The sequence below is a fragment of the Trifolium pratense genome, linkage group LG3 (genome assembly GCF_020283565.1).
Source record: "Trifolium pratense cultivar HEN17-A07 linkage group LG3, ARS_RC_1.1, whole genome shotgun sequence".
Taxonomy (NCBI): domain Eukaryota; kingdom Viridiplantae; phylum Streptophyta; class Magnoliopsida; order Fabales; family Fabaceae; genus Trifolium; species Trifolium pratense.
In genome coordinates, this window is record NC_060061.1 from 22389565 (window position 1) to 22416604 (window position 27040).

The 27040-nt window shown below is 34.5% G+C and overlaps 2 protein-coding genes and 1 long non-coding RNA gene across 6 annotated transcripts; all 3 read right to left on the minus strand.

Moving 5' to 3' along the window:
• Positions 1-1689: 1689 nt before the first annotated feature.
• LOC123916505 (coatomer subunit alpha-1-like) lies at positions 1690-9405 on the minus strand. Of its 4 annotated transcripts, none has more exons than XM_045967973.1 (5): positions 8642-8858; positions 8290-8514; positions 6749-7243; positions 3271-6274; positions 1690-2087 (listed from the first exon to the last, which is right to left on the minus strand). In XM_045967973.1, exons 2-4 carry the CDS (start codon positions 8495-8497, stop codon positions 3315-3317), a joined length of 3663 nt encoding a protein of 1220 aa, XP_045823929.1. In that variant the 5' UTR covers positions 8498-8514; positions 8642-8858; the 3' UTR covers positions 1690-2087; positions 3271-3314. The 4 variants fall into 4 exon arrangements, with proteins under 4 accessions (XP_045823929.1, XP_045823928.1, XP_045823926.1 ...); XM_045967972.1 differs by having other exon boundaries at positions 8290-8518; XM_045967970.1 differs by having other exon boundaries at positions 8290-8589.
• Positions 9406-17557: 8152 nt separating this feature from the next.
• Positions 17558-17712, minus strand: LOC123918040. Its single transcript, XR_006812681.1, has 2 exons — positions 17669-17712; positions 17558-17611 (listed from the first exon to the last, which is right to left on the minus strand). It is a non-coding gene; the product is annotated as an uncharacterized LOC123918040 (long non-coding RNA).
• An 856-nt stretch (positions 17713-18568) lies between these two features.
• LOC123918808 (soluble scavenger receptor cysteine-rich domain-containing protein SSC5D-like) lies at positions 18569-21049 on the minus strand. Its single transcript, XM_045970960.1, has 2 exons — positions 20307-21049; positions 18569-20213 (listed from the first exon to the last, which is right to left on the minus strand). Exons 1-2 carry the CDS (start codon positions 20795-20797, stop codon positions 19970-19972), a joined length of 735 nt encoding a protein of 244 aa, XP_045826916.1. The 5' UTR covers positions 20798-21049; the 3' UTR covers positions 18569-19969.
• Between the last annotated feature and the right edge of the window lie 5991 nt (positions 21050-27040).

The window sequence follows — 27040 nt, forward strand, 5'->3', positions numbered from 1 at the left end:
CTGTTAAAAAAATAAATTGTTAGATTGACCTGCAGAAATATCAAAATTGTTAGATCGGACGCTATGACCGGAGTTCGAACATCAATGCCTCCACTTTGTGTGTGTGAATTTTCAACGACTTATCATTTTATCTATCTATAAAAAAAAATCATCTTAATATAAAATCCTTTAATAAAACTGTCATTACTCATTGTTATCATGCTAGATACCTCCACATGACTAAGAGTCATCAATGAAGTTATAGGAACCATCCACATTCATTTTGACCACACGAGGAAGGGGTTGCATCTACTACAGATGTTGAACTGTGATGTTGTTCTTTTTAACCAAGCAATTCTAAATTACTTGACGCCAAAGGTTGTTTCCAATATTGGAAGTCCAGAAGAACACTAGTTTATTTCAATCCTTCCAAAGAGTGTACCCACTCCACTGCAAAAAAAAAAAAAGTATGACACAACCAAGGAGTATCTCCAGAATCATTGTTAGAGAGGTTTCTCTTAAACCATGCATAAGTGTCGAGGCTGCAAAATCTGTTCCATTTATCAAGGTTGGTAACGGTATTCCGAACTTCTTGCACATATTCATGGTCTCTAACAACATGCATTGATGTCTCAAGGGCTGAAAAACACCGCAAGCAAATATCCCAAGAAGTCTTACCGTGATGACAATGTCCAACATTGGTAATTTTCTCACGAGACATTTTCCAAAGAGTGAAACGGATTCTAACTGGACACTTCCAACTCCACCAAACTAAATAAAAAAGAGAAATGGAATTTGTGGAGTTACTATCATCAACACTGAGGTAGTAGGTTGTGCTCAAACTAAATTGGCCATTTGTGGAGGGAATCTCCGAAGGAAAGTCTGGCCGGTCGCTAGTTGGAGGTTTGACTTGGCAAATTATGTCACAAATAAAAGGGGAAATAATTTGCTAACTACAATGTCCTCCTATTCCAATTACTGTATTTTCTTCAAAGTTGCTAGAAACTGGAAAATCTGCTTTTCTATGTGGGATGACGTGAGCAATACTCTTTGCTAGGACATCACATCCCAGAATCCAATTGCCTTTGTATGAGAAGCAATGAAAGCAAATTTAACATGAAACATAAAAAAAAACAATTTCACAAAGTGATATTTTGAAAGAAAAATATATGATTCCTTTCTCATAATAATATGATGATGATATTTCAGAGTTTTAGACAGGTAAGTAACAGGGCATAATGACACAAGCCATTCAACCAAAATTATTGTGGAAACAACTTTTCAAATTCACCATTAGATGTGCAAGTAAAATGAATTTGAGGGAAATCAAAACATGTCTGCCTTTGCTTATTGATTTTCTACCAAAAAAATCAGTTATACTTCATTCAAAAAAGCATCACCAATACATCACGTTATAAGTTCTAGCTTATAGAACACTTGGTCAAAGAAACAAAAACTTTAATGAAAATATTATTTTTGTCAAAAACAAATCATCCATTGATAGATAGGTAACAACTTGCAGGAAGTAAAAGGCCAATTTTCCAATGGAGCGCGGATTATGTCCAAACAGTTTTAGAACCCGTCAGTTTTCAAAACCTGCAGCCTAGAGCATAATAAGCTTGCCTAAAAATAAAACATCTATTGTGGTAAAACTAGGCTTGCCACGGTCAATGATAATCAATCTAATATCCTAACATTAACAAGTAAAGATGCGGAAACTTCAAAGGCATAGACATATCCTGAACAGCAGAAAAATCAAGGTTCTATGTGAAGTTTGTCCTAAGATCAAGATAGTGCAATACTAGAACTGCAATAAATCTAAAACTGAATCAAATACTGACGTATATCAACAATGAAGTTTACTGCCAGTATTAGCATGTCTTCTGGTATCATAAAACCATAAAACAAATATTTTCTGTAACTGCATATTGGGATCCTTAATACTCTGACTACAAATTCCTTCAAATAACAGGGGGAAAAACAAGTGCCCCGAATGCCCACAAAACCTAACTTTGAGATCTGTGTTCTTCAAATCATGAGACAGTAGAACTTCAGTCTGCACGAGAGCCACCGCTGCTACTTCCATAAGATTTCTTGCCACCGTACTTCTGCAATAAGTTAAAACAGATAGATTATTACTTTCATGCAAATGAAACAAACCAAGCAAATCTTGCTTCTGCTGGACTTTTAATGAACAAACATCTAACAGGGTAAATGATCAAAGGCAATCTACGCATTAAAAGTAAACACATGTTTTCTCAAGCTGAATGGAATATATCTTATTTGATCATGTGTGCGATTTGGCGCCTCATTGTCAGGACAAACAGAACAAACCAGTAACAGAGTAATATTGGCCAGAAGACAGGAACATCAAATACAGAAAAGAAAGTCATCAAGAATGCTATGCAGAAAGCCTTTGTGAAAGAATACCTGCAGCCCCATGATAATAATAAGAATTCAAACTGTTATCCTCACTCATACATAAATGTAGATGCCTTCAAAATGTTCTCGAACTAAAACATGTTGGCTTCAGAAAAAATTACTTGTAAGTATGGGAGAAAAAGTGATTATAATTTATGAGTGTTAAATGTTATCACATAATATTCTTTTCTTTCTTGCATCGAAAAATTCTTAATAAATAGCATTTTCCATTTTTTTACTCCCTCAATCAGTGTATACACTCGGATTTAGATCTTCTCTTTTCTCTCCATGGAGAGATAAGAGGAGAGGATCCAATTTTGTTTACACACATAGTAATAGGGAAACAGATGCTCTCACTCCATGCAGCCTCTCCAACAGAAAATATATTTTCAAACGAGAAAGATGATTAAGAGAATGAAAAGAGATATCAATGAAAGAAGATGATCTATGTTCCGACAATCAGAGTTATCAAAGATGTGCAAAGTGCAATTAATGAATCGAGCTTGATATAAACATGAGCTATAATGCACAGGCAATCCTACACATTTACTGAAAAAAAAATAAAGTATCCATGTATAAATGCTTTATTAAAGATTCAAAATGTAGCGATTAACAACTCAAACTAAAAAAAAAATGAATTCAAAATAATAGGTGAAAACTTCACTTGCACGAAATATTCATAGGCTTCTTTTCCCCCTTCCTCTTATACTGGGCAAAGGGGGCAAAAAGTATTAGAAAGTAGACCACGGAAAATAATATAAAGAAAAACAAAGAAATTCACTCAAGAACAGTAACTCTCGACTATTTCTAGATTCTAGAGAAAATATATGAATTGATCAATACGACTTTAATCTTGTGTTGGAAGATGACCTGAAACAAAAATTATCATTAACCGCTCCTGATCCAAAAGTTCATCAACGAATCTGTGAAGGAGAACAGAGCAATCCAGAAGCATCTGCACCCACCACTGAAAGTTCACACACAGTGCATAGCTGCCCCTCCTGGGTTGGTACAAAACGGGAAGTACAGTATGGGCAAGATACATCCTTCTGTCCACGATAAATGGGCACATAGGTTGCCCCACAAATTACAAATGGGTTTCGGAAATCATAGTTCAACTCTGTGGCATCAGTCATATTCCTTTCTGCAGCTGCAAGCACTTGCCTTGCTGTCTTAGCTTGGTTTTCAATGCTAGGATTGGTCTCAAGTAGTCTCCTGGCAAAGTTAGCAGCTGTGGCAAGATTCTTTGCTTTGTAGCAGACAGTCATTGCATTCAATAAAGCTAGCCTCAAGTGAGGTGTCTGAAGATTGCAGTGAGTGAAATATGCTGCAAGTTCCTGTTGGCGTGCTGGATTGTCCTTTATTTCCCTTCTTTTCAGTTCCATCTGCAGAGCAAGAACATACTCTTTGACTATGATTATCAATTCCTTTACATCATCCACTTCCCTCCTTGACTCAACGACAATCAGAGGAATTGTATGGAGAATATTGACAAATGTACGGAGAGCGTCAGTGAATTTCCCAGCGGTTGTTGACTTATAACCAGCTTTGAGCTTTTCATCTAATTGAGACAATTTGAAAGGAAGTGCCGGTGGGCCTCTCACATTTGGACTAGACGACTCAGTCCAACCCCTTTCAACAGCAAGGGGTACAACTGGAGCAGATGAAAAGGCGCGCAGATAAGAGTGACTGGCAGAATGGAGATCTAGGAACATGGATCTCAAGGGGGCAAAGTTTTTTATTCCAAGCTGCCTGTTGAGTAATCTCATAGCAGTATCAAAATTGCCAGCAGCTGCATGATCAGCAGCAAGAGATGATCTCTGAGTCCATATCTGACTAACTGCCATCCCAGGTGTTGGGGCCACAAAAACTGAAGACCGCGTACTGACAGAAGCTTTTGGAGTGTCAGCTTCAGGGGGGAGTTCTAAATCTTCCAGCTCCCACCCACCCTCTTCATCGCCATCTTCGGCCCCCTCTACATCTTCCAAAATTCCAGTAACATCTCCATTTTGAAATCCATCAACCATGTCATCGAGCCCCTCCCAATCACCTGCAGCATCCACAAGCTCATCATCGTCAGCATCTTGTTCGGCGTTGCTAAACCCACCATCAAATATGCCTCGCATGACCCTAAGAAGGGGCCAATCACCACAGCACAGTACAGGTGATGGAGGTATCAAGAGAGATGGTACTTTCCCCTCGGGCAAAGATGGAACATTATCCCCCAATTCAGCTGCAAGCCTTTCAGCAATGTCGTGTAGCCCATGGGTTGATGCAGTTATATAAGCAAGAGGCAAATGGCCCACATTCTCCAAGATCTTAACACGCTCTCGAATATCACCCATATATAAGGCATTGTGAAACTGGCCCATGACATCATTCTTGACTTCAGCAATTTTCAACATCTTTGAAAGTTTCTCAACATTACCAGTGATGAGATAAAGGAAAGATAATCTCTCAAAATTTTTGGTCCTCTGATATGCATACTCTACTATACCAGCATTGCCTTGTCGAAGAGCTTCAACTCCCAATCGGTACCAGTGATCTTTCTCATCAATTGCTGTAGCTGATGCAACTGCAATTTGAATGTTCCCACTCTCTAAAGCCAAATTGAACCGAATTCTCTCATCTTTCACAAAATGGAGGGCAACCTCAGGAAATCCTTTCTGTTGTAGATAAGCAATCATAGCTTGCCCACAAAGTTGTGAATTCCTTATCATGTTCATAACATGGTCATATCTTTTCTTCAACAAGGAAAGCTTAAAGATATACTCTGTAGCATCAACGGTTATAGCTTTGTTTTTCCCATCCCGACCCAAGCAGAAGATGGTATTGCCAACAACCTTTGTGATATAAATTGGGACGTCCAGTGTTTTTATTATCCCACTGTCTCCATTTGGGAGGCAGTATTTGATATGATTTAATGTTGTGTAAATAAAAATGCCATGGTCATCCCAGGCTCCACTCTTTACACGAATTGTCTCATGGAGGGTGCACTGATGCACCAGCTTCTTGTTAGCAATGACAATTGCATGTTTGCTGAGTAAAGCAACACTTTCCATGTCATTAGACCAGACTACATACTTGATGAAAGGGGTCTGAAGATCCCCAGCAACGACCCTCTGCTGATGTTCAAATATAAACACCCTATCCTCAGACCTACAAAGCAAGCTGTTTGCCCCAGAATAGAATATAGCATCGGTGGCAATCGGAAGCACAATTTTTTTTCCAAGCTCATTCTTCAGGTTTTTAAATAGTACTTGGTTGCTGCTTTTTTCAAGCACGGCAAACTTATTCCTACCCACAAAGACTGCTGATCCTCCAAGACCTTTCTTTGGTTCTTGCATATCACCCCTACCAAAACTGTCCTTAATTGTGCTATCTTTGGGTATGCAGTACAACTCATAAGATCCACCATCCACATCAGAACAGAGAAGAATTGCATTTTCAGTAGGACTATAGGAAAGAGTCTTAGGACTTTGATTCAGGCTTAAAGAACCAGGTCTCCGAATAGTAAGCACTTGTGTCTCTCTCTGTGTTGAAAATTCATAGAACCGCAAAAAGCGGTCCTTTGTGTAGAACAAGGAATCACCACTAACTGCAAAGGCAGGCCTTTCCCTCTCCAGCTTGAAGACTATCATGCCACTGTCATGGCCAGCTGCCAACAGATTCATTTCAGGATGCGTTGAGAGAATCCAAAATCGATCATGTTCCCTGCGGAATGTTTGAATTCCAGTCCTCTTTGTTGCATCCCATACTCGAATACTTTTATCCTCAGAATTGGACACAATGATGTCCTGTTTGGCATGGAACATAACACATGAAACATTATTCATGTGACCTCTCAAAGTATCCACTTCCCATGCCTTAGTATCTGAAAACAGAAAATAAATTTTATTAGGGAATAGAGGTCACTCCAAATACTAATTTTGTTTTTTGGCTAACTACATAGTAATGAAGTTAATATGAAGCTCCTCTAAACACTGTTTCACTAATACTCCCTCCATTATTTTTTAGCTGTCATTTAAAGGTGATTTACACATACCAATAAAACTAACAAATTTTGTTAATTTTGATGGAATTATTTGTCTTTTTCCTATAATATTCCTAACGATCTCAGTCCACTTATAACTGACAAAACATCAATCAATAAATAGAAACAATTTTTTTCTACAAAAGAGACAAGTAAAGATGAACGGAGGAAGAATATGTAATAAGTGGTATAGCGTCAAGACAATATATGAAGGCCCAGTACGCTGAACTTTAATAGAAGAAATCGAAAGCCATGTATATTTACAGATAGTTATGATTCATGCAGCATAAAGCAAATAACAAGGTTTAATATTACCATTCATCCTCCAAAGTTTCACTTGACGGTCATCAGCTCCTGAGACAATAAGAGGCAGTGTAGGATGAAAAGCAGCCCAGTTAACACCTCGGTCATGACCTTCCAACACGTACTTAACAACGGCATCGACACCACCAAAAAGATCGGTGTTCATCTGACTCAATCGCAAAATATCATCGGAAGGAGGTCCAGCCTTCCTTTTGAGAGAACCAATATCCCAAACACGAACAGTCTGATCCAGGGAGGCTGACACAACAATATCCTCCTTAGGATGGAATGAAGCACACATAACATAGTGGTTGTGCCCAGTTAAAACAGATATACAGGTACGTGACTGCCAGTTCCAGATGCGAATGGTTTGATCATCACTGGCACTCACAATCCATGGGTTCTCATGATGAAATTGCACAGTACGAATGTAATCAAGGTGTCCTAGAAGAGTGAACAAACACCTATGCATCTTATAGTTCCAGACCTTGATCTTGTAATCATCCCCTGTCCCGATAAAAAAATATAAAAATCAATAAGCATGAAATAATGTATTTTATCGATATGTGACACAAATATCTCCTCTATACCAAGTGACAATTTAAACTTACAGAAAACCATACTAAACAACAACCATCAGAGCAATATTTCATGCACAAGAACCACTGATTTGTTAAAAGATCATGTGATATTAGTTACTAATTTCCAGATCCAAAGCATTTAAATCACCCCAAACAGATCATATTCCCTGTTCAAATAAATAAATCACAAAACAGTCTTGAAAACAAATAATGTGTAACCCCATTCTTAGTTTCTTACCCCTCACAGTATAGTTTCCTTTCACAACCCAGGCACAAATACAGAACAAATGTGAAGAGATGAAAGAATTATCAGATTTAAGACAAGCATTAAATCCTTATATTAAAAAAATGCAGCAAATCATTGTATGATGAGAAAAGCCAATATGAGACATAGCACACAATTCCTCCAAAACCCATAATATTAACATTTCAATTTCATCAGTTTAGATTGCTGGATAGAAAATACATAAAAAGGTAGAAATCACATCACAACTACTCTAAGTGCATGTTTGGTATCACAGCGGGTTTGCCAAAATCTGCCAAAATCACAGTGAGTCACCGTGATTGTAAAAACTACAGGGTGTAGCTTTTGCACAATTACCGTGGCTCGCCGTGATTCTGACAAACTCGATACAAGATCTAAACAGAAATCTACACATATAAAAAAAAGTAAAAGTGGATCCCAGTAGAGTTTAGATCAAATCATACATCCAATGTATTAACATTTCATCAGTTTAGTACGCAAAGATCTAAACAGAGACGCAATTTCTAAACATAAATCTACACATAACAAAAAAAGGTATAACTGGATCATGGATACGTACGTACGTACATCAAATGTAACTCAAATTTTGCAATGAGTATAGATTTAAAAGTAGTATACATTAATAATAAAGTATATGAACAAAAATAAATGAAAAAATATTCAGATTAATTAACAGATGAGATTAAATTTGAAAGAAAGTAAGGTACCTCCAGATACAAAAAGCGGTTGAGAATTGTGAAAATGAACGCCTCTAACAGGTCCATCATGTTCATCAAATCTATCAATTAACGTTCCCATTCGATAATCCCATAGCTGGATCACACCACTGTGAAGACTCGCAAGTATCCATGGTCTTTTGCTATGGAAACTCAATCCCTTAACTCTGTTACTTTTCGTCTCAAACTTCGTTAACATCTTCTCTCGCTCGCTCGCTCGCTCACTGCACGATCCAATCAAAATCATCACAATTTGAATCACAGAATTTAGGAATCGACATTGTTTGGAATCTGAAAATTGAATCGAATTAGGAATAGAGAGAGAGAGAGAGAGAGAAATTACCTTAGATCTGATTATGATAATGGATGGAATCGAGAAGAGATGGTTAAACGCATCAACGATCGAGTTCACCGACAGAGGTGTGCATAGATGGGTACAGAGAAAATGAGAGCGAGAGAATATTCAATTCTCTATAAATTGAAACTGAGATTAGATCTAGTTATGGTGTTGTTTATGTGTGTTGATTTTTGAAAGAAAAAGGAATAAAAAGAGTGATGATCCAAAAAAATCTCGAACATTTAAAAGATTTTGTGAGATTATGTTGATTTTGTGAGAGTTTAATAGACTTTTTTAAAATACTTTTTACAATCAGGATTTTAAACACAAGATTTCAATGGATTCATAACAAATACTTTCAAGATTTCAAAGTATTATATGGATTAAAATTAATTTCAAATAACTCAAATTTTTCTTTTTTGAAAACTCAATATCAAATCCATAGACCAACTAATCCCAAAGACATCAATCTCAAACTGTCTCACGAATTTTTTAGGTTAAAAAATGATAAATAAATTTAAAGGGTAAATGAAAAAACTGATAATATGTATATATTGTTTTCTTTAGGAATTAATTTGTTTTCTTTAGGAATGATATGAAAAGTGATTACGTTAACAAACATATGTGAACAACAACAGCATATGAGCATAAAGAATGGTATGATATGAAAATAAAATATATCCTAAGGTGTTAAGCATAAAGAACCGATCATATGTAAACAAGAGATCTTTGTAAACAATATCAGTATACGAGCACATAATTCCTAGTATGATTATGAAATTGTATTGGGAAAGAATTGTATAGAACACGAGATCCTGTCGTCGATATAGGGTATGTTTGGTAACATAAATAAGCTAGCTTATAGCTTATTATATGAGCTTATAAGCTTGTTTCAAAAAATTAGAGGTGTTTGGTAACAAGCTTTTTTTACTAGCTTATAGCTTTTTTTCAGATGTTATTTCAAGTAGCGTTTGAGCTTATAGCTTATAGCTTTTTACACTTTATTCCATTTTTACCCTTTAATTTAATAACTACCCACTCTAAAAAAGAAACTACCCACTAACAATTTTGTCATTTTATATTTATTAACCACTTTAAAAGCTAATTTTACCAAACACTTTAATTTCAATTAGCTAGCTTTTCAGCTATCAGCTATAAGCTAGCTTTTCAGCTATCAGCTATAAGCTAGCTTTTCAGCTATCAGCTAGCTTATCAGCTATCAGCTAGCTTATAGCTTATTTTTACCAAACAGACCCATAGTAATATGAACAATAACTAGTTTTGGTGAAAAGAAAAACAAACTGGCCGACGACAAAAATAGTCTTTGGAATGATGAAAAAGTTTTGAGGTTTGAGTGAGATTGTTGGGTGAGTGTTTTATGTATATTTTTAAGTAAAAAGTCCATCAAAATCCATTACATGGAAAAATCTATCAAAATCCATATACTTTTGAATACCAATAGACATTTTAAAAGTGGTAAGAAATCTGAATTGAATACTGACGGTGGTTCTGCAAGTGCACAAAATCGCTACAAAGTAATAAAGTGATAAGTTTATCGTTCTCCACAAGGATTGTGCCAAAATTACTAGTTTCGCTTAGGAATATGGACGGTTGCCTTCGCTTTGTTTGTTTGAAAGGTATCTTTGCGGGTAATAGTAAATGACAGGAAATTAAAGACAGAAAAGTAAATGGTGCGTGTGTGTCCACACGAAGTGGTTAAGTGTGGTCGGATCCCTCCCTTACTCCTGCTTGGTGGTTATTCCCTTGTTTCCCTCTATCAGGAATTAGACTATTAAAAATAGGTTCAGAAACAATTGTTCCCTGTTTCTATTACAAACTGTTCAGAGCCTAGTTAGTGGTTACTCTTACTCTATTTAAGTATCATCGCCCCAGGTTCCACTTTTTTGTTAAAAACGTTGGTATTATTACCTTAGTGGCTCCATGTGTCATAAGCTGTCACGTGTGCCACTAACTAGTCCTAACTCTGCCTCAGGTAGAAATTATCGTTCGTTCTATTCTAACCCTATACTAAGACCTCAGATACTGAATTTAATGGTCTCATCTTGGCCATAGCACATCGTCTTTCGTTCGGGGTTACTAGCTTCGTTTCCTATGTGATTTCCACTAGGTCCTTAGATTTTATTCTAATGTGATCAGTATTAAAATAAATATAAAACCAAACGATAAAAGAGTTTGAAAGTAGAAACAATTGAATATATACCCAAATTATACAAAACCAAGCATTCGTAGGGGAGTTCCTCGACTTCGCCTAACCTAGGAAAAATAAATTACAAAGACAGAAAGAAAAGAATTTTATTGGCCTTGGAGTTCCTTAGCCTCCTTGCCTTCTCCTTAGAGTTCTCTTAACTCTTGGTGAATATTCAAAGTACTGAATACTTTGGAATTTCTTGGAATTTCCTGGAATGAATAATAGTGGAGGAGGAAGACTCTATTTATAGTTTTTCAGCTGAGTTCTGGGCTTTTCTGCGCGTCCATCGCACCCATCGTGGCCACGATGGATCATATCGTGGTACGATGGAAGATCTTCACAGGACTTTCTGCGTTCTTTTCAAGTCATCATCGTGCCACAATGACAAGTCATCGTGGTACGATGGAAAAAATTTGCGGATTTTCTTCAATTTAACCGCCTTCTCATCGCGTCACGCTGGGATTCATCGTGTGTACGATGGCTGCGCTGTTTTATTACGTTTTTGCCCTTTTTTGCTGTTTTTTCACTTTTCTTGCTTCTGGGCCAAGTAACTTCACTTTTCCAGGTATTTGCTTGCTTTTGGGCTTCAACTACTATTAAAACTACCTAAATTACTACTAAAAACATCATATAATTGACTGTCATCAAATACCAACTGATTTTGTTGCCCTGAAAAAAATCTTAATTGTCTTAATTGAATACCAAAAGATTTATTTGACTTTTATAAAAGTATTGATTGAATACCACTAAACTTTTTTAACATAAAAAAGTCTTTTAAAATCCTTTGAAATCTTGATTCAATACACCCCCTAAGAAAGTAGTGTGGGAGGATGTGGCGAAAAATATGATTGATATTGAACTATTGGTTGTTTTACACGTAAGAGTTTTTTTTTTTTTTTGGATTTTTATTATTATATTTTTTCCTAATTTTTTTTGTTACGGTAAGAAGTTTTAACAAATTATTCTCTAGTTTCATTTTTAAAAACAAAAGGGAGAAACATAATTCATAGACAATTTTGAATAAAGATTACTGAGGGTCCGTTTTGCTTACCTTTTTTTAGGTGTAGAAACTCGTTTAATCATAAAGTTAGAAATAATAGATTTTTAACTAAAGTTAAAATTGTTTGGTAAATATTAATTTTTTTTATAAAAAAAAGTTTTTATTTTTTTTATTTAGGTGAACTAAGAGCATAATGACATCAAAGAGAATATAAGACATCCCAACTATGTTGACACCCCTTGTACCCCTAATGCTCTGTCAAGTGCTCATAATATATATATATATATATATATATATATATATATATATATATATATATATATATATATATATATAAAGTAAAAAAGTACAAACAGGGGGGCCAAACCTTACCCAAAAAAAATAAATAATAAAAATAAAAAATAAAAAGAGCGAAGAAAGGAAAAAGAAAGCAGACAAAACAACAAAAAGCCAAACAGAACGCTAAGTTCTACGAAAATTAGGAGCACCAAATCTATCACAAAAGAAATCCTCCTGCATGAAAGGAGGCAGGGAATCCCACCAATGAAAACCCGTAATGTTATGATCGTGGTTCGCCAACTTGTCCGCGCAACAATTACCTTCCCTAAAAATGTGTGAAAACAGTAATTGCATATTATGAGAAAAGCAATTGTTCCACCTATTTCTTAGGTCCCACGGGACTATGGAGAAGTTCTTAGAGGCTTGAATGGCCCCTTGAAAGTCACTTTCAACCCAAAGATGCAACCAACCCCTTTCCAACGCTTGTTCAATGGCCAAAATGATCGCCATCAATTCCGTATGCAAAACTGAATGAAAATTTAACTTGCATGAAAAACTCCCCAAGTACGTACCATGCTTGTCACGAAAAATAGCTCCACGAGCTGAAGATGAACTAATTGAAGAATCATATTTGTGTTAACTTTTACGAACTGATCACACGGAGCTTTCCAACAAACCGGGATGTAGCTAACTTGCTGTTGCTTAGCGTCATCAATCATGAAATTCTGAAGCACTATAACAGATCCTGATCCCTCGGCGAAGTTGGAAAGAGAAGCACTTAATTTAACAGCAGTCTGAATCTTAGTGATGGCAGAATTCAACGTGATAGAAGCATTATTGAATAAAATACCATTTATAGCCATCCAAATCGTGTGCACCGTGTGAATGATATAAGACAAAATCACATCTCGAGTAAGTGAGTGTTGCCCGCTGCAACACAAAAGAAGAGCTTCAACAGAAGTTAAATCAATAGAACAGTCGATCATGTAAGCAAGCCAACTCCAGAGTCTTTGTGCAAACTGACAAGACAAAAACAGATGATCTGATGTCTCAAATGCACTCTTACAAAGCAAACGGACAAAAACAATTGTGCAACCTCTTAAGCGTAAATTATCATCCGTTGGCATTTTATTGTGAATTAGACGCCACAAAACAAAAGAGCTAGACGGTGGGATAAAACATTGCCAAATCATCGTAGCCCAATGAAGCGGTGCAGGAGGAGGAGAAAAATGAAAGTAAGCGTATTTTGCCGACAAATTTCCATCTTTAGAGTGTTTCCACACTAACCTGTCTTCCGAAGGGGAAAGATGAATAGAAACTACAAGAATTCCTTCAATAAGCCATGGCGCCAAAGCATGAATAATGGGAGGATCAACCAAAGCTTATCCTCCAAAAAAAAAAAGGTTAAAAGTTGTTTTTTTTTATTATAATAGAGTGAAAAGATATATTTGATAATATATTATTATTTTTTCTAAAATATAGAAACTGTTTTTTTTTTTTACTATAGCTTTTAGAAATTGTTGTTTGGCCTATCTTCTTACTTTTAAGTAAAAAGAAGAGAAAAAAAAGCTAGGCCAAACGGGCCTTACAGACATGCAATTTTGCTTTTATCATAATTTTAGAGAAGACAATCAGTGTGCAGATAAAATTGTCTCTATTGATCTCCAACAAAATGAGATGCTTTGGATGAATTTTGCTCTTGTTTGCATCTTACTCCCTCCGTTCCAAAACTTTAGTCTTTTTAGAGTTTTGCACGGAGATTAAGAATTGATAAAAATTGATAAGTTAAGTCATTTTTACCCTTACTTTATTAAGAAAGAGAAAATATATTTAATTAATGTTTCAACTTTAGTAAGGGTACAAATTGTAAAATATCACTAATTATGCATTGGTTTCTTAAAAGAACTAAAGATTTGAGACAAAATTTAAAAGGTAAAAAGGCCAAAGATTTGGGACGGAGGGGGTAATTTTTTTAAGCTGGAACAAAATATGTTTTATTGAATTCATTTTGTTGATGTTGTTCTTTATCAAAGGATCCACAATTGCTTATTCTTTTTGTTGTTGGTTGCTCTACACCTTTTTTTTTTTGTTGTAAGGCTTTATCCCCTTGGGTTTTATTGATAATGTTTTTAATGAGGCAGCGACTAAGTTCCCTTAGCTTTATCTCCCAAGTGGTTTTATACCATTATTTTAAAAAAAAATATGATTTCGGGAGTGCTACAAATGATAGACGGTGGCCAGGGGACGTAAACCTAGTTGGGATGTCTAGATCTGTCATATGATGTTTTTGCACTTTTTTTTGTTAAAAAAATAAAATAATTCAAAGACTATTTGACATATGTTTTTGGTCCCTATAAAAAAGAGTGGTATGTTTGTTTTGGTCTATACAAAATTATTATGCACGTAGTTTTAGTCTTGTTGTTAAACCCAAATATATTTTTGAATGATTATTTTACAGACGTGTTTAGAACATTATAAAAAGTTCTTCGAAAAAAAACTCGAAATTTAATTTCTAAGTCAAAATTTGTGTTACTTTTATCTTATATTTTGAAATTTAAAATATTTATATTTAATTCTTCTCATTTAAAAAATTTCTAAAGTTTTGTAAAGAGACTTTTTATAGTATTCTAAATACCTGAAAAGATTATTCAAAAATTTAAAAGTTTAAGGATAATTAAACAAGATTTAAAATTTTGAAATATAACGGTGATTAAAATTGCATGCATAAAAATTTTCTCTGGACCAAAACATGTCATTTTTTTTTTTATAAAAAAACAAAATCTGAAGATTTCATAGGGATCAAAAACATATTTAACTCTAATATATTTATGTAGTTTAAGGACTAAATTGGTAAACGAGTGATTTACTTTAAGATCAAACTAATGATTTATCGAGGTAAATGATGTGTCATACCCCATTTTTTGACCAATCGTTTTTTTTTACGTCTTTTTAGACGGATTTTTTCTTTGTACGTCTCTGACGAAATTTCGACAGAGAAGTATTTTAAAATACCTCATTTATGATTTTTTATTTTCTTTTTTTTATTTTTATTATTTTTTAATTTTTTTTATTTTATTTTATTTTTTATTTTTTTTTACTTTTATTTTTACGTTTTTATTATTATTAATTATTTTATTTATTTAAGTATTTATATCATTTTCGTTTTTTATTGTTATTTTATATATATTTATTTTAACTTTATTTTTTATTTATTATTTATTTTATTTGTAGTATTTCTTTTGCAAGTTCTTTTGAGGTCCATTTGTTTTTATCCTGGTCCAGGCCCAAAAGGGCAATTTTGTCCAAATAAGGTAAAAATCACATCAGCAGAACCCTAATTTCTGACACTTTAAATAGTGCATTAATTGCACAGTCCCCTAGGTCAGAAAATCTGGGAATCAGCCGCAGAAACCAAAGAATCAAAATTTCATCTTCTTCATTAAAAATCAAATCGAAACAGAAACAAAAAAAATCAAAAAAAAACCACAAACAATTTCAAGCATCACCGTAACAACATCATCATCAACCCGAAACCAAAATCCTCCATCAAACCCAAATCCGAAATCCAGAAGCAAATCATTCATCATTCATTCAAACCAAAACGGAACCAAGCTAAATCATTCCAACAACAATCAAAAACCCAGAACCATCAAAACATCGAATCCAACCGGAACTAAAACAATTCAGAATCAAGACCAAATACCACCAAGGTCACGAATCCAGAACAAGATCAAAGAAAAAGGTTGAACTTCTTTCTCTTTTAAACGCCGGAACTGTTTTTTTCTTTTTCCGATCTAGGACGTTTGATTTAGATTTAGGTTTTTGGAAGGGGTTTTTGGGTTTAGGATGTTGAATCGAAACTGTGGGTTTTTTTTTTTTGGTGGATTTAGAGGGGTTAGGCCGCCAGAACCGCCGCCGGAATCGCTCCGACGCGGTGGCCCACGGCGGCTACCGATGAATCTTCATCGGAGAGGATGAACCCTAGCAGAGGGGACGAGAGAGAAGGAGAAGAAGAGAGAGTTTTATGAATTTTTTTTTAGGGTTTGAGGGTATTTATACCCCAACCCGATCCGGTGTGCGCATGTCCATTGCAGCACACCATACACCTTCTCTTCTCAGCTTTTGATTTCAATCACATGGCTTAGATCTTATCTTTTTACTTTTAGATCAGAGCCGTCTGATCCATCAGACGGTCGTGATTGATCCTGCGTTTTTTTTTGTTTGGTAAAGAGGCCTATTCTGGACTGGGCCTTAGTATTCTGTTCATTCTTTGCACCCGCTTTCTGCTTCTGAACTTTTTTGTTTTTAGCTTAAATTTAAGTCATTTTAGTTTAAGTTAAGAATGACTTTTCAATTTCAGTGACTTATTTAAGTCGTTTGAACAAAATTAAGTCATTTAAATTTTAATGGTATTTTATTTTATTTATTTTGCTATTTATTGTAAATTAATCACTTCTTGAGCTTACGAGATAAGTGCTTATGGATTGAGCTTGTTTAAGCTATTTGGTCCATTTCTATGCACAAAATTGAGGCTATTTTGGATTTAAATTTATTTTTCTCCATTTTAATTTGTTGTTAGTTTATTATAGCATTTTAATCTTATATGTTGAGCTTATGATAAAAGTGCTTATGGAATAAGCTTATTTAAGCTATTTAATCCATTTTTTTGCACAAGTTTGAGGCTATTTTTTAGTTTATATTTATTTTTATCATTTTAGTTTATTTTTTATTTATTTTTATTTTGTTCATTTCCTATTCTTTTTTTTATATATATATTTCATGACATTCATCTCATTGCATTTTGCTTGTTTAGTTATTTATTATTTTTGCATTTATTAATTGGTTACTTAGTAAGGATTAGATTGTATTTAGGATTAAATGTAAACCATAAATGAGAAGTTGCATTGCATATGTATGGTTGCATTCATTCATATTTATTTATTGAAGTTTAGAATGTAATTAGGATTTATAATGTAATTGCATTGCATGCATTTTATTTATTACGCTTTATACCGTGCTTGCGATCCAACGTCGCTTCAATCCCTCGCGTTTAGTTTAGTTTATTGCAAAAACTCAAAAACATTCAAAAAAATCAAAATCTTTTCAAAAAGAAATCTTCTACTCTTTTTTCTCAAATAAAATTAATTAATCGCGTTTTTTTAAAATTTGAGGTCAAAACCTCTTTTTCAACGCGCAAAACTTTTTGCTCATTTTTTCCTTCAAAATTGAGGTCAAAACCTCTTCAAAAAAATCAAATCAAAGAAAACATTTTTCCCAAAACATCAAAAATCTCAAAAAAAATCATTTACTCTTTCAAAACCCTTTTCCAAAAAACAAAACACAAAACAAAAATATTTTCAATACAAAAGCACTTGGATTTTAAACCAAAGTTGCATTTTTCAAATTCAATCAATCAAAACTTCTTTTTTTTTTCCAAACTCTTGGATTTTAAACCAAGTGATTTCATTACACTCTTTTCTTAAAAAACCTTGGACTTCAAACCAAGAGACTTTTTATCACTTAAACCTTTTCTCAAAAAAAAAACCTTGGACTTCAAACCAAGAGACTTTTTATCACTTAAACCTTTTCTCAAAAAACTTAGTGTTCGCGTCTCTTTTCTAAATCAAACATAAATCAATCCTAACTATTTAGACTTGGTTTTCACAAATAAAAGTTGAACCAACTTCACATTTTATGCCACTTTGGCTTTTCCATTTTTGAAACCTTTTTCAAAACCATAAAAAACAAACCAACAAACAAATCGACTTTTACCCCGAACTACGGTGGTTTGATCCCTCGGGTACGTAGGCATGAGACTTGTCTCTCCAATCAAATAAAATCAACAAAAACATTTTCCCCCTTTTTTTCTCTCTTTAAGCATTTTTCATTATCACTTTAATTCTTATACGTTTTTTTTCAAAAGCAATTAAAATAAAGCGCGTAGATAGAATAAAAACAAGAGGTTCCTATAGAGTACTATAGATACTTAGGGTGCTAATACCTTCCCTTCGTATAACTAACCCCCGAACCTTGTTCTCTAAAATAAATAGGGTTTTTTTGAACTTTTTCCCTTTCCCTCGGATAAAATTAAAGATCGGTGGTGGAATATCAAATTGCGATTCGAAGTTAATTAATAACTCGATATCCAAAAACCACCGCGACATGATGTTTATTTTAGAAATTGTTTTCTTTCAATTTATGTGTTTCTATGTATGCATCAATGAAAAATCAAACCACAATCTAATGGTTAATGATAGAGTGTTGAAGCTCTATCAAGCTACACTAAGCTAAACCTAGGAAAGCAATAAAGAAAAGCAAATAAATAAAGATAAATAAAAGACTTCATTTTCATTCCTTACTTTGATTTGTGTTCATCACTACATTTATACTACTTCTAAATAGATAAAACCTTAGATGGGCCTAAAGGCCCAATTAACTAACAATTCAAGTAAAGTCCAACTAATAATATAAATACTATTAATACCTAAATTATTATTAAACTACTACCTAATAATTATTTAATTAACTACTATTAATCTTCTATCATTGCCGCCGGGTTCACTTGAACCTTGTCCTCAAGGTTCAGATACAAATCTGGAGGTTTACGAGTTGGATGAGTGCGAGGGGGATCGATTAAATCGAAATTGTGTTGTGATGAGACTTGGGACCAAAGCAAACATAAATGGCCCATTACTCTTAAGCCCAACCGAGGAAGTCCGTTAAATGAAAACTTAGTCCAATGCACATATGATGCTGTTAAGAGGCTAGTAATTGGTACAATATTGGATGCTAACTTTGAATTCTTGAAATTAGACAATAGCTGGCACATGGGTATAGTCGTACGGTTGAGGGTATTAGGAGTATTGGTACACTTGCAAACATAGTGGGACACGTGACATGTTTCTGTTGGTGGAATTTGTTTAGTGGGTGATAGGTGGCATAAGGAGGGATGTAGTTTGTCCCCTAGTGAATTGATAGTACCAGTAGTACCGAAACCGCGTGAAAATATTTGCAGCAAGTGAGGATCAATTATGTCAGGTGGTTTGGCTGGTGGTCGAAAAGCTCGGTTGATGAACGGTGTTGGTAGCAGTAGTTTGGATGACGATGGTGGCACCGGAGGTGGAGACTGAGCTATGATTTTATCTGGTGGTTTCGGTGGCGGCGCCGGAGCGAAATAGACTCCCGGAGGTTTCAGCAAATGAATCTCAATCAGTTTTATAGCGAATGAAATTTCATCCAGTATAAGCTCCTTATTTATATTCTTGAAAATATTTGAATCTGGTGGTCTTGGGGGTGGCGGTTTCAGTGGTGTTGGCAGCGGCGGGTTCAATAGTGATGGTGGTAGCGACGGAGGTGGACACAAAACTGTGTTCGGAGATGAATTTAGATCCGGCGGTTCTGGTGGAGGCGGTACCGGTGTTGGATCATAGACTAGCGATCGTGGCCGTACTGGTGGTGGCGCTTGAGGTGAAAAATGAGCTATGATTGGATGCGGCGGTGGATCCGGTGGCTTTTCCGGAAGCTCCGGCAAGGTCGTGATGTCTAGTGGCCTTGTCTTCACTGTGTCCTGAAGAACAATGACTGCAACCCCATTTTTCAGTGTGAAATGAACGGACTCAAGAGGCAGAGGTGTTGGTTCGTCAATAAAATATCTCTCTGTTTCTTCTTTGAGTGATGCTTCTTGAATGGTTGCATCTGGTTCTTCATCTTCACCTTCAATGATGGTAGTGTCTTCTATTACTTTTGGCTCTTCTTTTTCTTCAACCAAAGTGATGAACTCAGTATCTTCTTTGGTTGAGTCTTCTTCACCATCAATGGGTAAAATGGGTATCCATTCAGGCTTGAATTAGCGAAGTAATCCACATGTGAAAGAGTCCCAACATGGCCTTCGATGTGTGGGAAACCTGCTGAACCACCATGTGAGAGCAGCACCTCTCAATGCTAAAATACTTTCAATTATTTTCTCTGCATCTGATAAGCTATGATTCCTGTTGTTGAAGAATTTTTCGGAGCAAATAATCCACCAATAAGCATCTTCACTTCCATCAAAATTAGAAAGTTTTGTCTCTAATCTTGAAGGAGGGAGTGTTTGTGGTGACGGTGAGGAGATATATGGGTTTGGTGATGGAGTGGGTGTTGGTGGTTTGTGAATGGTGTGCGTAGGAAATGAAGGAGGGACTGTTGGTGTGGGGTTTTGGTTCTGGTGAGAGGGAAGGTCAACATGATGATAGATGGGAGTGGAGGTATTGGGTGGCTGATGGTGGTAGAAAGGTTGTTGGATGGTATTGGCTTGTTGCTGCAAGGTGTTGGTGGTGTTGTGGGTAATGATGGGAGGCGATAGGTTTGTGTGTTGGTAGGAATTGTAGTGATTTGAATATGCATAATCAGATGGAGAAGAAGTTGTGTATGATGTGTAATGGTTTGGTGATGGTGATGCAGTGCTGTTTGGATATGAAGAGTAAGGTGGATAGATGAAACTTGGTGGTGGGTGGTATGATGGGTCATGAAGGTGATGTGGATATGAATGAAAACTTGGGTTGGGTGTAGGGGTTGGAGTTAGGTTTGGTATGGTTGTGGGATAAGTGGGAGGAATGGTGGAAGAGTAAAATGGAGAAAAGGTTGGAATGGTGGTGGGATCTGGATAATAGAGATGAGTAGGGTTTGAAAAGGCCATGGTGTTCAAAAATGAAAGCACCAATTGATAGAGTGTTGAAGCTCTATCAAGCTACACTAAGCTAAACCTAGGAAAGCAATAAAGAAAAACAAATAAATAAAGATAAATAAAAGACTTCATTTTCATTCCTTACTTTGATTTGTGTTCATCACTACATTTATACTACTTCTAAATGGATAAAACCTTAGATGGGCCTAAAGGCCCAATTAACTAACAATTCAAGTAAAGTCCAACTAATAATATAAATACTATTAATACCTACATTATTATTAAACTACTACCTAATAATTATTTAATTAACTACTATTAATCTTCTATCAATTAAAGAACCTAGACGTTGTCACTTCAATCACATAATCACATAATATTGTTTGTTTTGTACTTAAAGAACAAATGCGAGACTTAATTTTAGGTAAATAGAGAAAAAAAATTGAGACTTGATTTTGTTTTTAATTCTATCCGGGAGTTTAGGATAAAAAAGGAGGCAAAAATTTATTAAAAAAAAAATGGTAAAAATGAACTACGGTCCCTAACAGTTCCACCAATTATATTTGACGTAAGTGAACTCTAACATTATTACGTACTTTTGAGTAATCCATCCATCTTTTGCACCATTGATGAAACCGTTGTTTAAGCGGTGTTGTTCCTTTCTTGTTTGACATTTATTTTCTCTCTAATTCTAGTATCCATGGTGGAACATAATGAAATAATGAGGGGTTTCCTAGGTAGCTTGGAGAAACCACAAGTTACTTGTTGCCAATTTTATTTGGAATAAAAGAGGGTGTCTAACACCCAAAAGCAAAACTAAGCTACAATAAAACGAGTGGTAGCAAGCTTCATAATACCAGCTAATAAAAGAACACTAATTTGAGCAGGAAATTGCTCGTAAATCATCAAGATATCCTCATGTTAACCCACTTGAGTTGGTGCATTGGTATTGACTTGGGACCTGGGAGTGTGCTCCTCTTGAGGTCTGAGGTTCGATTCTCTCTGGCGCAAATTTAGGTGGGCTAATTTAGCTTCTTCAAAAAAAAAGAAGATATCCTCATGTTGGTACCCAAAATTCGCCATCGCATATGCACATCGATTGTCTTTGCGATAGGTATAACACACCTTAATCTCTCAATCTAACACTAATAGACTCCAAATATAGTGGACTAACCTCCACCCCGCCACACTCCACATGTTGTTGCTCCTCAACGTTTGTACCACTATATTGGAGTCCACGTGCAACTCAACTCTCCGAAAACCACGCTCCAAAGCAAGCCAACTTCCAAAACTCAGCCACATATGCAGTGCAATATTCAAGATGCTTCGAATAACCTCCAAGCCAACTTCCATTTTCTCCTCAAATGAGACTCTTGTTGCGTACAAATATGTGTAAGTATACATAGTCCAAACTTATATCAATTGATAAGGAAGAATCGTACCCACGAGGATTGTTTAAGTGAAAATTTTCATTAAACAAACAAATATTAAGGCATAGTCCAAATTTTCATTGAACAATCCTATAATCCTATACCGAGCCACTTGATCACTCTTACCAACACGATATTTATGAAGGACAACTTGATCTTATTGGCTTTCGCCATGCAATAGGAGCTTGTGTTTTTTTTTTTTTTTTTGTGACAAAAGGAACGTGTGTTTTATGCACTGTGTTATTCAACGCCCTATTATTTATAGCTTGCCTGTAATAGTTCACCCAACACATCATCTCTTTCCATGGACAAACCGATACTACTATCATGTTCTTCCTCATTCAGGGATGTAGAGCTGTCAAAACGGGCTACCAAAATTAGTGCCCGAGCCCGGCCCGGTACGGGTAGTCGGGCTTTCGGGCCGGCCCGGTTTATTTTTAACTTTTTTTTTTTACTTTTAGTGTTCAAACTCAACCATGTAAATAACATTAATAATTCTCGCGCGTCCTATTTCTTACTCATCCGCTATATATATATATATATATATATATATATATATATATATATATATATATATATATATATATATATATATATATATAATAATTCTCGCGCGTCGTATTTTTACTCATCCCCTATCTACGAGTTTCTCGCGCGCCATATTTTTACTCATCCACTACCTACGAGTTTCTCGCGCGTCATATTTTTACTCATCCGCTACCTACGACTTTCTCGCGCGCCCTATTTTTACCCTTCCGCTACGTACGAGTTTCTCGCGCGCCCTATTTTTATTCATCCACTACGTACGAATTTCTCGCGCGCCCTATTTTTACTCATCCACTACCTACGAGTTTATCGCGCCCTATTTTTACGCATCCGCTACTTACGAGTTTCTCGTGCGTCATATTTTTACTCATCCGCTACCTACGACTTTCTCGCGCGCCCTATTTTTACTCATCCGCTATGTACGAGTTTCTCGCGCGCCCTATTTTTTTTCATCCACTACGTACGAGTTTCTCGCGCGTCCTATTTTTACTCATCCGCTACCTACGAGTTTCTTGGGTGCCCTATTTTTACTCGTCTGCTAAGTAACGGACGGTGTTTTATAATTTATATTACAAACTAATTTCAAATCATCCAAAACAAATTATTTATATATATATATATATATATATATATATATATATATATATATATATATATATATATTTTAATTTTAATTTTTTCGGGCTTGCGGGCCGCCCGCGGCCCATTCGGGCTAGCCCATATTTTAATCGGGCTTTGGCGGGCCGGGCTAAAAAGCCCGGAAATAATTCGGGCTAGGATTTTCAATGCCCGAGCCCGGGAAAAAATCGGGCTTGGCGGGCCGGCCCATTCGGGCTAGCCCATTTTGACAGCTCTACAGGGACGGATCCAATGAAATGATTGATGTATTTGGTCTAAATTAGACCAAATACATTAAACATTTTATGAATCAAAAAATAAATCTATAGATAAAATATAGAAATTATTTCAATTTATTTAGAAAATATAAGATCATATAGAAGGAAAAAAAATAACTTTTTAGATTCATGAAATGATTTATGTATTTGGTCTAAAAATTAAACATTCTATGAATCAAAAAATAAATCTATAGATAAAATATAGAAATTATTTCAATTTATTTAGAAAATATAAGATCATATAGAAGGAAAAAAAAATTAACTTTTTAGTTTCATGAAATGATTTATGTATTTGGTCTAAAAATTAAACATTCTATGAATCAAAAAATAAATCTATAGATAAAATATAGAAATTATTTCAATTTATTTAGAAAATATAAGATCATATAGAAGGAAAAAAAAATATTAACTTTTTAGATTCATGAAATGATTGATGTATTTGATCTAAAATAGACCAAATACATTAAACATTCTATAAATATAAAATACATTATACATTATATTAAGGAGTAGAGGGAGTAATATAAAAACACTGCTAGCAAATCAGTTTCACACAAGATCGAAGATTACCATCACGATTATATAATACAATATCTAGAAGAGGTTTTCATACTTGCAGCAACGTTTGGTTTCTTGGCAGGATGGCAAAAATTGTAGATGACAAGGTAAGGACCCACATACCTGACGATCTTGCCTTCTCCATTCTGTCGAAACTCCCTTTAAAATCTTTGAAGCGATTTGGATGCGTAAGCAAAACATGGTCTCTCTTATTTCAAAATCCTCATTTCATGAAAATGTTACACGCTAATTTCATATCTAATCCTCACATTTACTTCAATGATACATCTCTCTTACTGCAAGAGATAGTGTATTCTGATGAATCTCCTCAACTTTATTTCTCTTTGCATTCACTTTCTGGTGAGAGGTTTGAGAATATAGTCAAACTAGACTTTCCATACCAATCACAATAGGAAGGCCCATGCTTTAATATTTTATATTTTGACAGTATTATTATTGGAAGAGAGGAGGTATTATGTTGTCATCACAATAGTTATTTTTTATGTTTTTAGTCATTCAATACATTGTTCCACCGTCATTTAAGTTATTCAAAGTCAGCTTTGTATAATGTACCAAATTATTGGATTGTTCTCTATGTTTCGAATAAAGTTAGTTCTGCAAGTTTATTATATGATATTTCTATGCTTGTGATTTTTTCGTTTTGAAACAATTTTATCATGACTTCACATTGATTTAACCATAATTATATAATTTTAAAACACTGATATTATAAACAGAAAGTTATATCACAATCTAAAAAAGATATTGAGTATGTGTTGAATGTGGGGATATTTAATATTTTATGTGGAATTTTGGTTAAATATACCCCATCTTTGTGTATGTTTATTTGAGTATGTATTGGATATTAAACTGATAACAAAATAAAAAATAAAAAAGATTTTTTTATAGGATCTAATATAAAATGAATTGCTAGGAACACACTCTTTAACACACATATTTCATCACACTCTTTTATTGGTTGAAAATATTCACACGAGTCCCATAAAAAAAAAGTGGGCCACATATAAATTTTATGGAACCAATATAGATTTTAACTAATATAAGATAATGTGTTAAAGAGTGTGTTGCTAGCAGTCCCACTGAGTAGTTTTACTCCAAAACAACAATATTCGTTCATTCAAATTCATAGGAAATACACCAATCAAAATGATTACATATTCAATATTGCTAAATACTAATAAGGATGAATCTGCGAACATACTCACATCATCCGGGTAAATAACATAAAACGGCCTAATGTATATGACAAGCCTACAATTGATATGACAAAATTCAAATGTCCGAAATAGTCATGCATTCGGACCTGGAATATTGACGACGTTAAAGTCATTGAATCTAATTGATAAACCACCCCTCTCTAATTGATAAACAAAAAAAAAAATATCAAATAAGAATGGAACTATCTGCGCCAGCAGAGAGAAAGAGGGGAGAGAGGTATTACGTGGTTTTAGGTCAAATTATAATATAAAATGTTCGCATAGATGAGAATTCAAATTATTAAGTTCACTTCCTATTTAAGTGTTCACATGATTAAAAATAGGTTTTTCATACTATCTTTTGATAATTTGAAGATATTTAACCAGCAACCAATAAGAACAAATCACGTGAAATCACCATGCATGATTATTGTGAAAATGGGTATGGTAGGAACAATTAGCAATCCTAAGATCTAAAATATGCGGTCAAGATTATAAGCTCTATCACGTGCCTCTAGTATTATTAGACCTATATTTTTCGTAAATTCTATCTAATCACTATTTTTTCATCCCTCTTAATTGTACTTGTCACTCTAATATTAGGATAGCGTGACTTTGACCATATGGTCCTCTATGTTTTCTTCATTTGTAATTTAGTAGTCATTTTTAAAATTTTCTCTAAATTTATGCTTTGGCACATAACTCTCAAAGGAAACGAAACATTTATTTCAAATTAAGAATTAAAAACGCCAGAGAATACAAAAAAGTGGGAAACTATGCGGTACATAAATTTTGAGTTAGATATTAAGGTGGCAGTAGATAATTTCCATATAAATAAAAAAGACAATTTTTATCTACAATATATTAAAAGAAGATACATATGAAATCACCAATTTGCCCCTATTTCATTTTTTGACACATAATCATTTTCAAGGGTATTTTTTGTCTTTATTAAAAAAAGTTTGTAGAAAAATGCTAAAAAATTTCTAACATTTCTCAGCAGGATTTGAGCCCTTAACCTTTTAGTTACACTCCTTATTATATTTACCACTATGCTATATGAATTGATTTGTTATATTTTTGGAACCATCTACAATATATTAAAAGAAGATACATATGAAATTACCAATTTGCCCCTATTTCATTTTTTGACACATAATCATTTTCAAGGGTATTTTTTGTCTTTATTAAAAAAAGTTAGTAGAAAAATGCTAAAAAATTTCTAACATTTCTCAGCAGGATTTAAGCCTTTAACCTTTTAGTTACACTCCTTATTATATTTACCACTATGCTATATGAATTGATTTGTTATATTTTTGGAACCATCTACAATATATCTACAATATATTAAAAGAAGATACATATGAAATCACCAATTTGCCCCTATTTCATTTTTTGACACATAATCATTTTCAAGGGTATTTTGTGTCTTTATTAAAAAAAGTTAGTAGAAAAATGCTAAAACATTTCTAACATTTCTCAGCAGGATTTGAGCCCTTAACCTTTTAGTTACACTCCTTATTATATCTACAATATATGAAAAGAAGATACATATTTTTTTGAAGGAAAAAAGATGATACATATCAATTAACTGGGCATCGATAAATC

Bases quoted from the DNA above. Each gene is read 5' to 3' on its own strand.
- LOC123918808 (XM_045970960.1), bottom strand. From the start codon at position 20,797: ATGGCCTTTTCAAACCCTACTCATCTCTATTATCCAGATCCCACCACC. The intron at 20,214-20,306 runs AACAGTCCCTCC...ACCGTCACCACA, and splicing joins CAGAACCAAAACCCCACACC to AACACTCCCTCCTTCAAGAT.
- LOC123916505 (XM_045967970.1), bottom strand. From the start codon at position 8,545: ATGATTTTGATTGGATCGTGCAGTGAGCGAGCGAGCGAGCGAGAGAAG. The intron at 7,244-8,289 runs GTACCTTACTTT...TTATCGGGACAG, and splicing joins ACCGCTTTTTGTATCTGGAG to GGGATGATTACAAGATCAAG. The intron at 6,275-6,748 runs GTAATATTAAAC...TTCTGTTTTCAG, and splicing joins GAAACTTTGGAGGATGAATG to ATACTAAGGCATGGGAAGTG.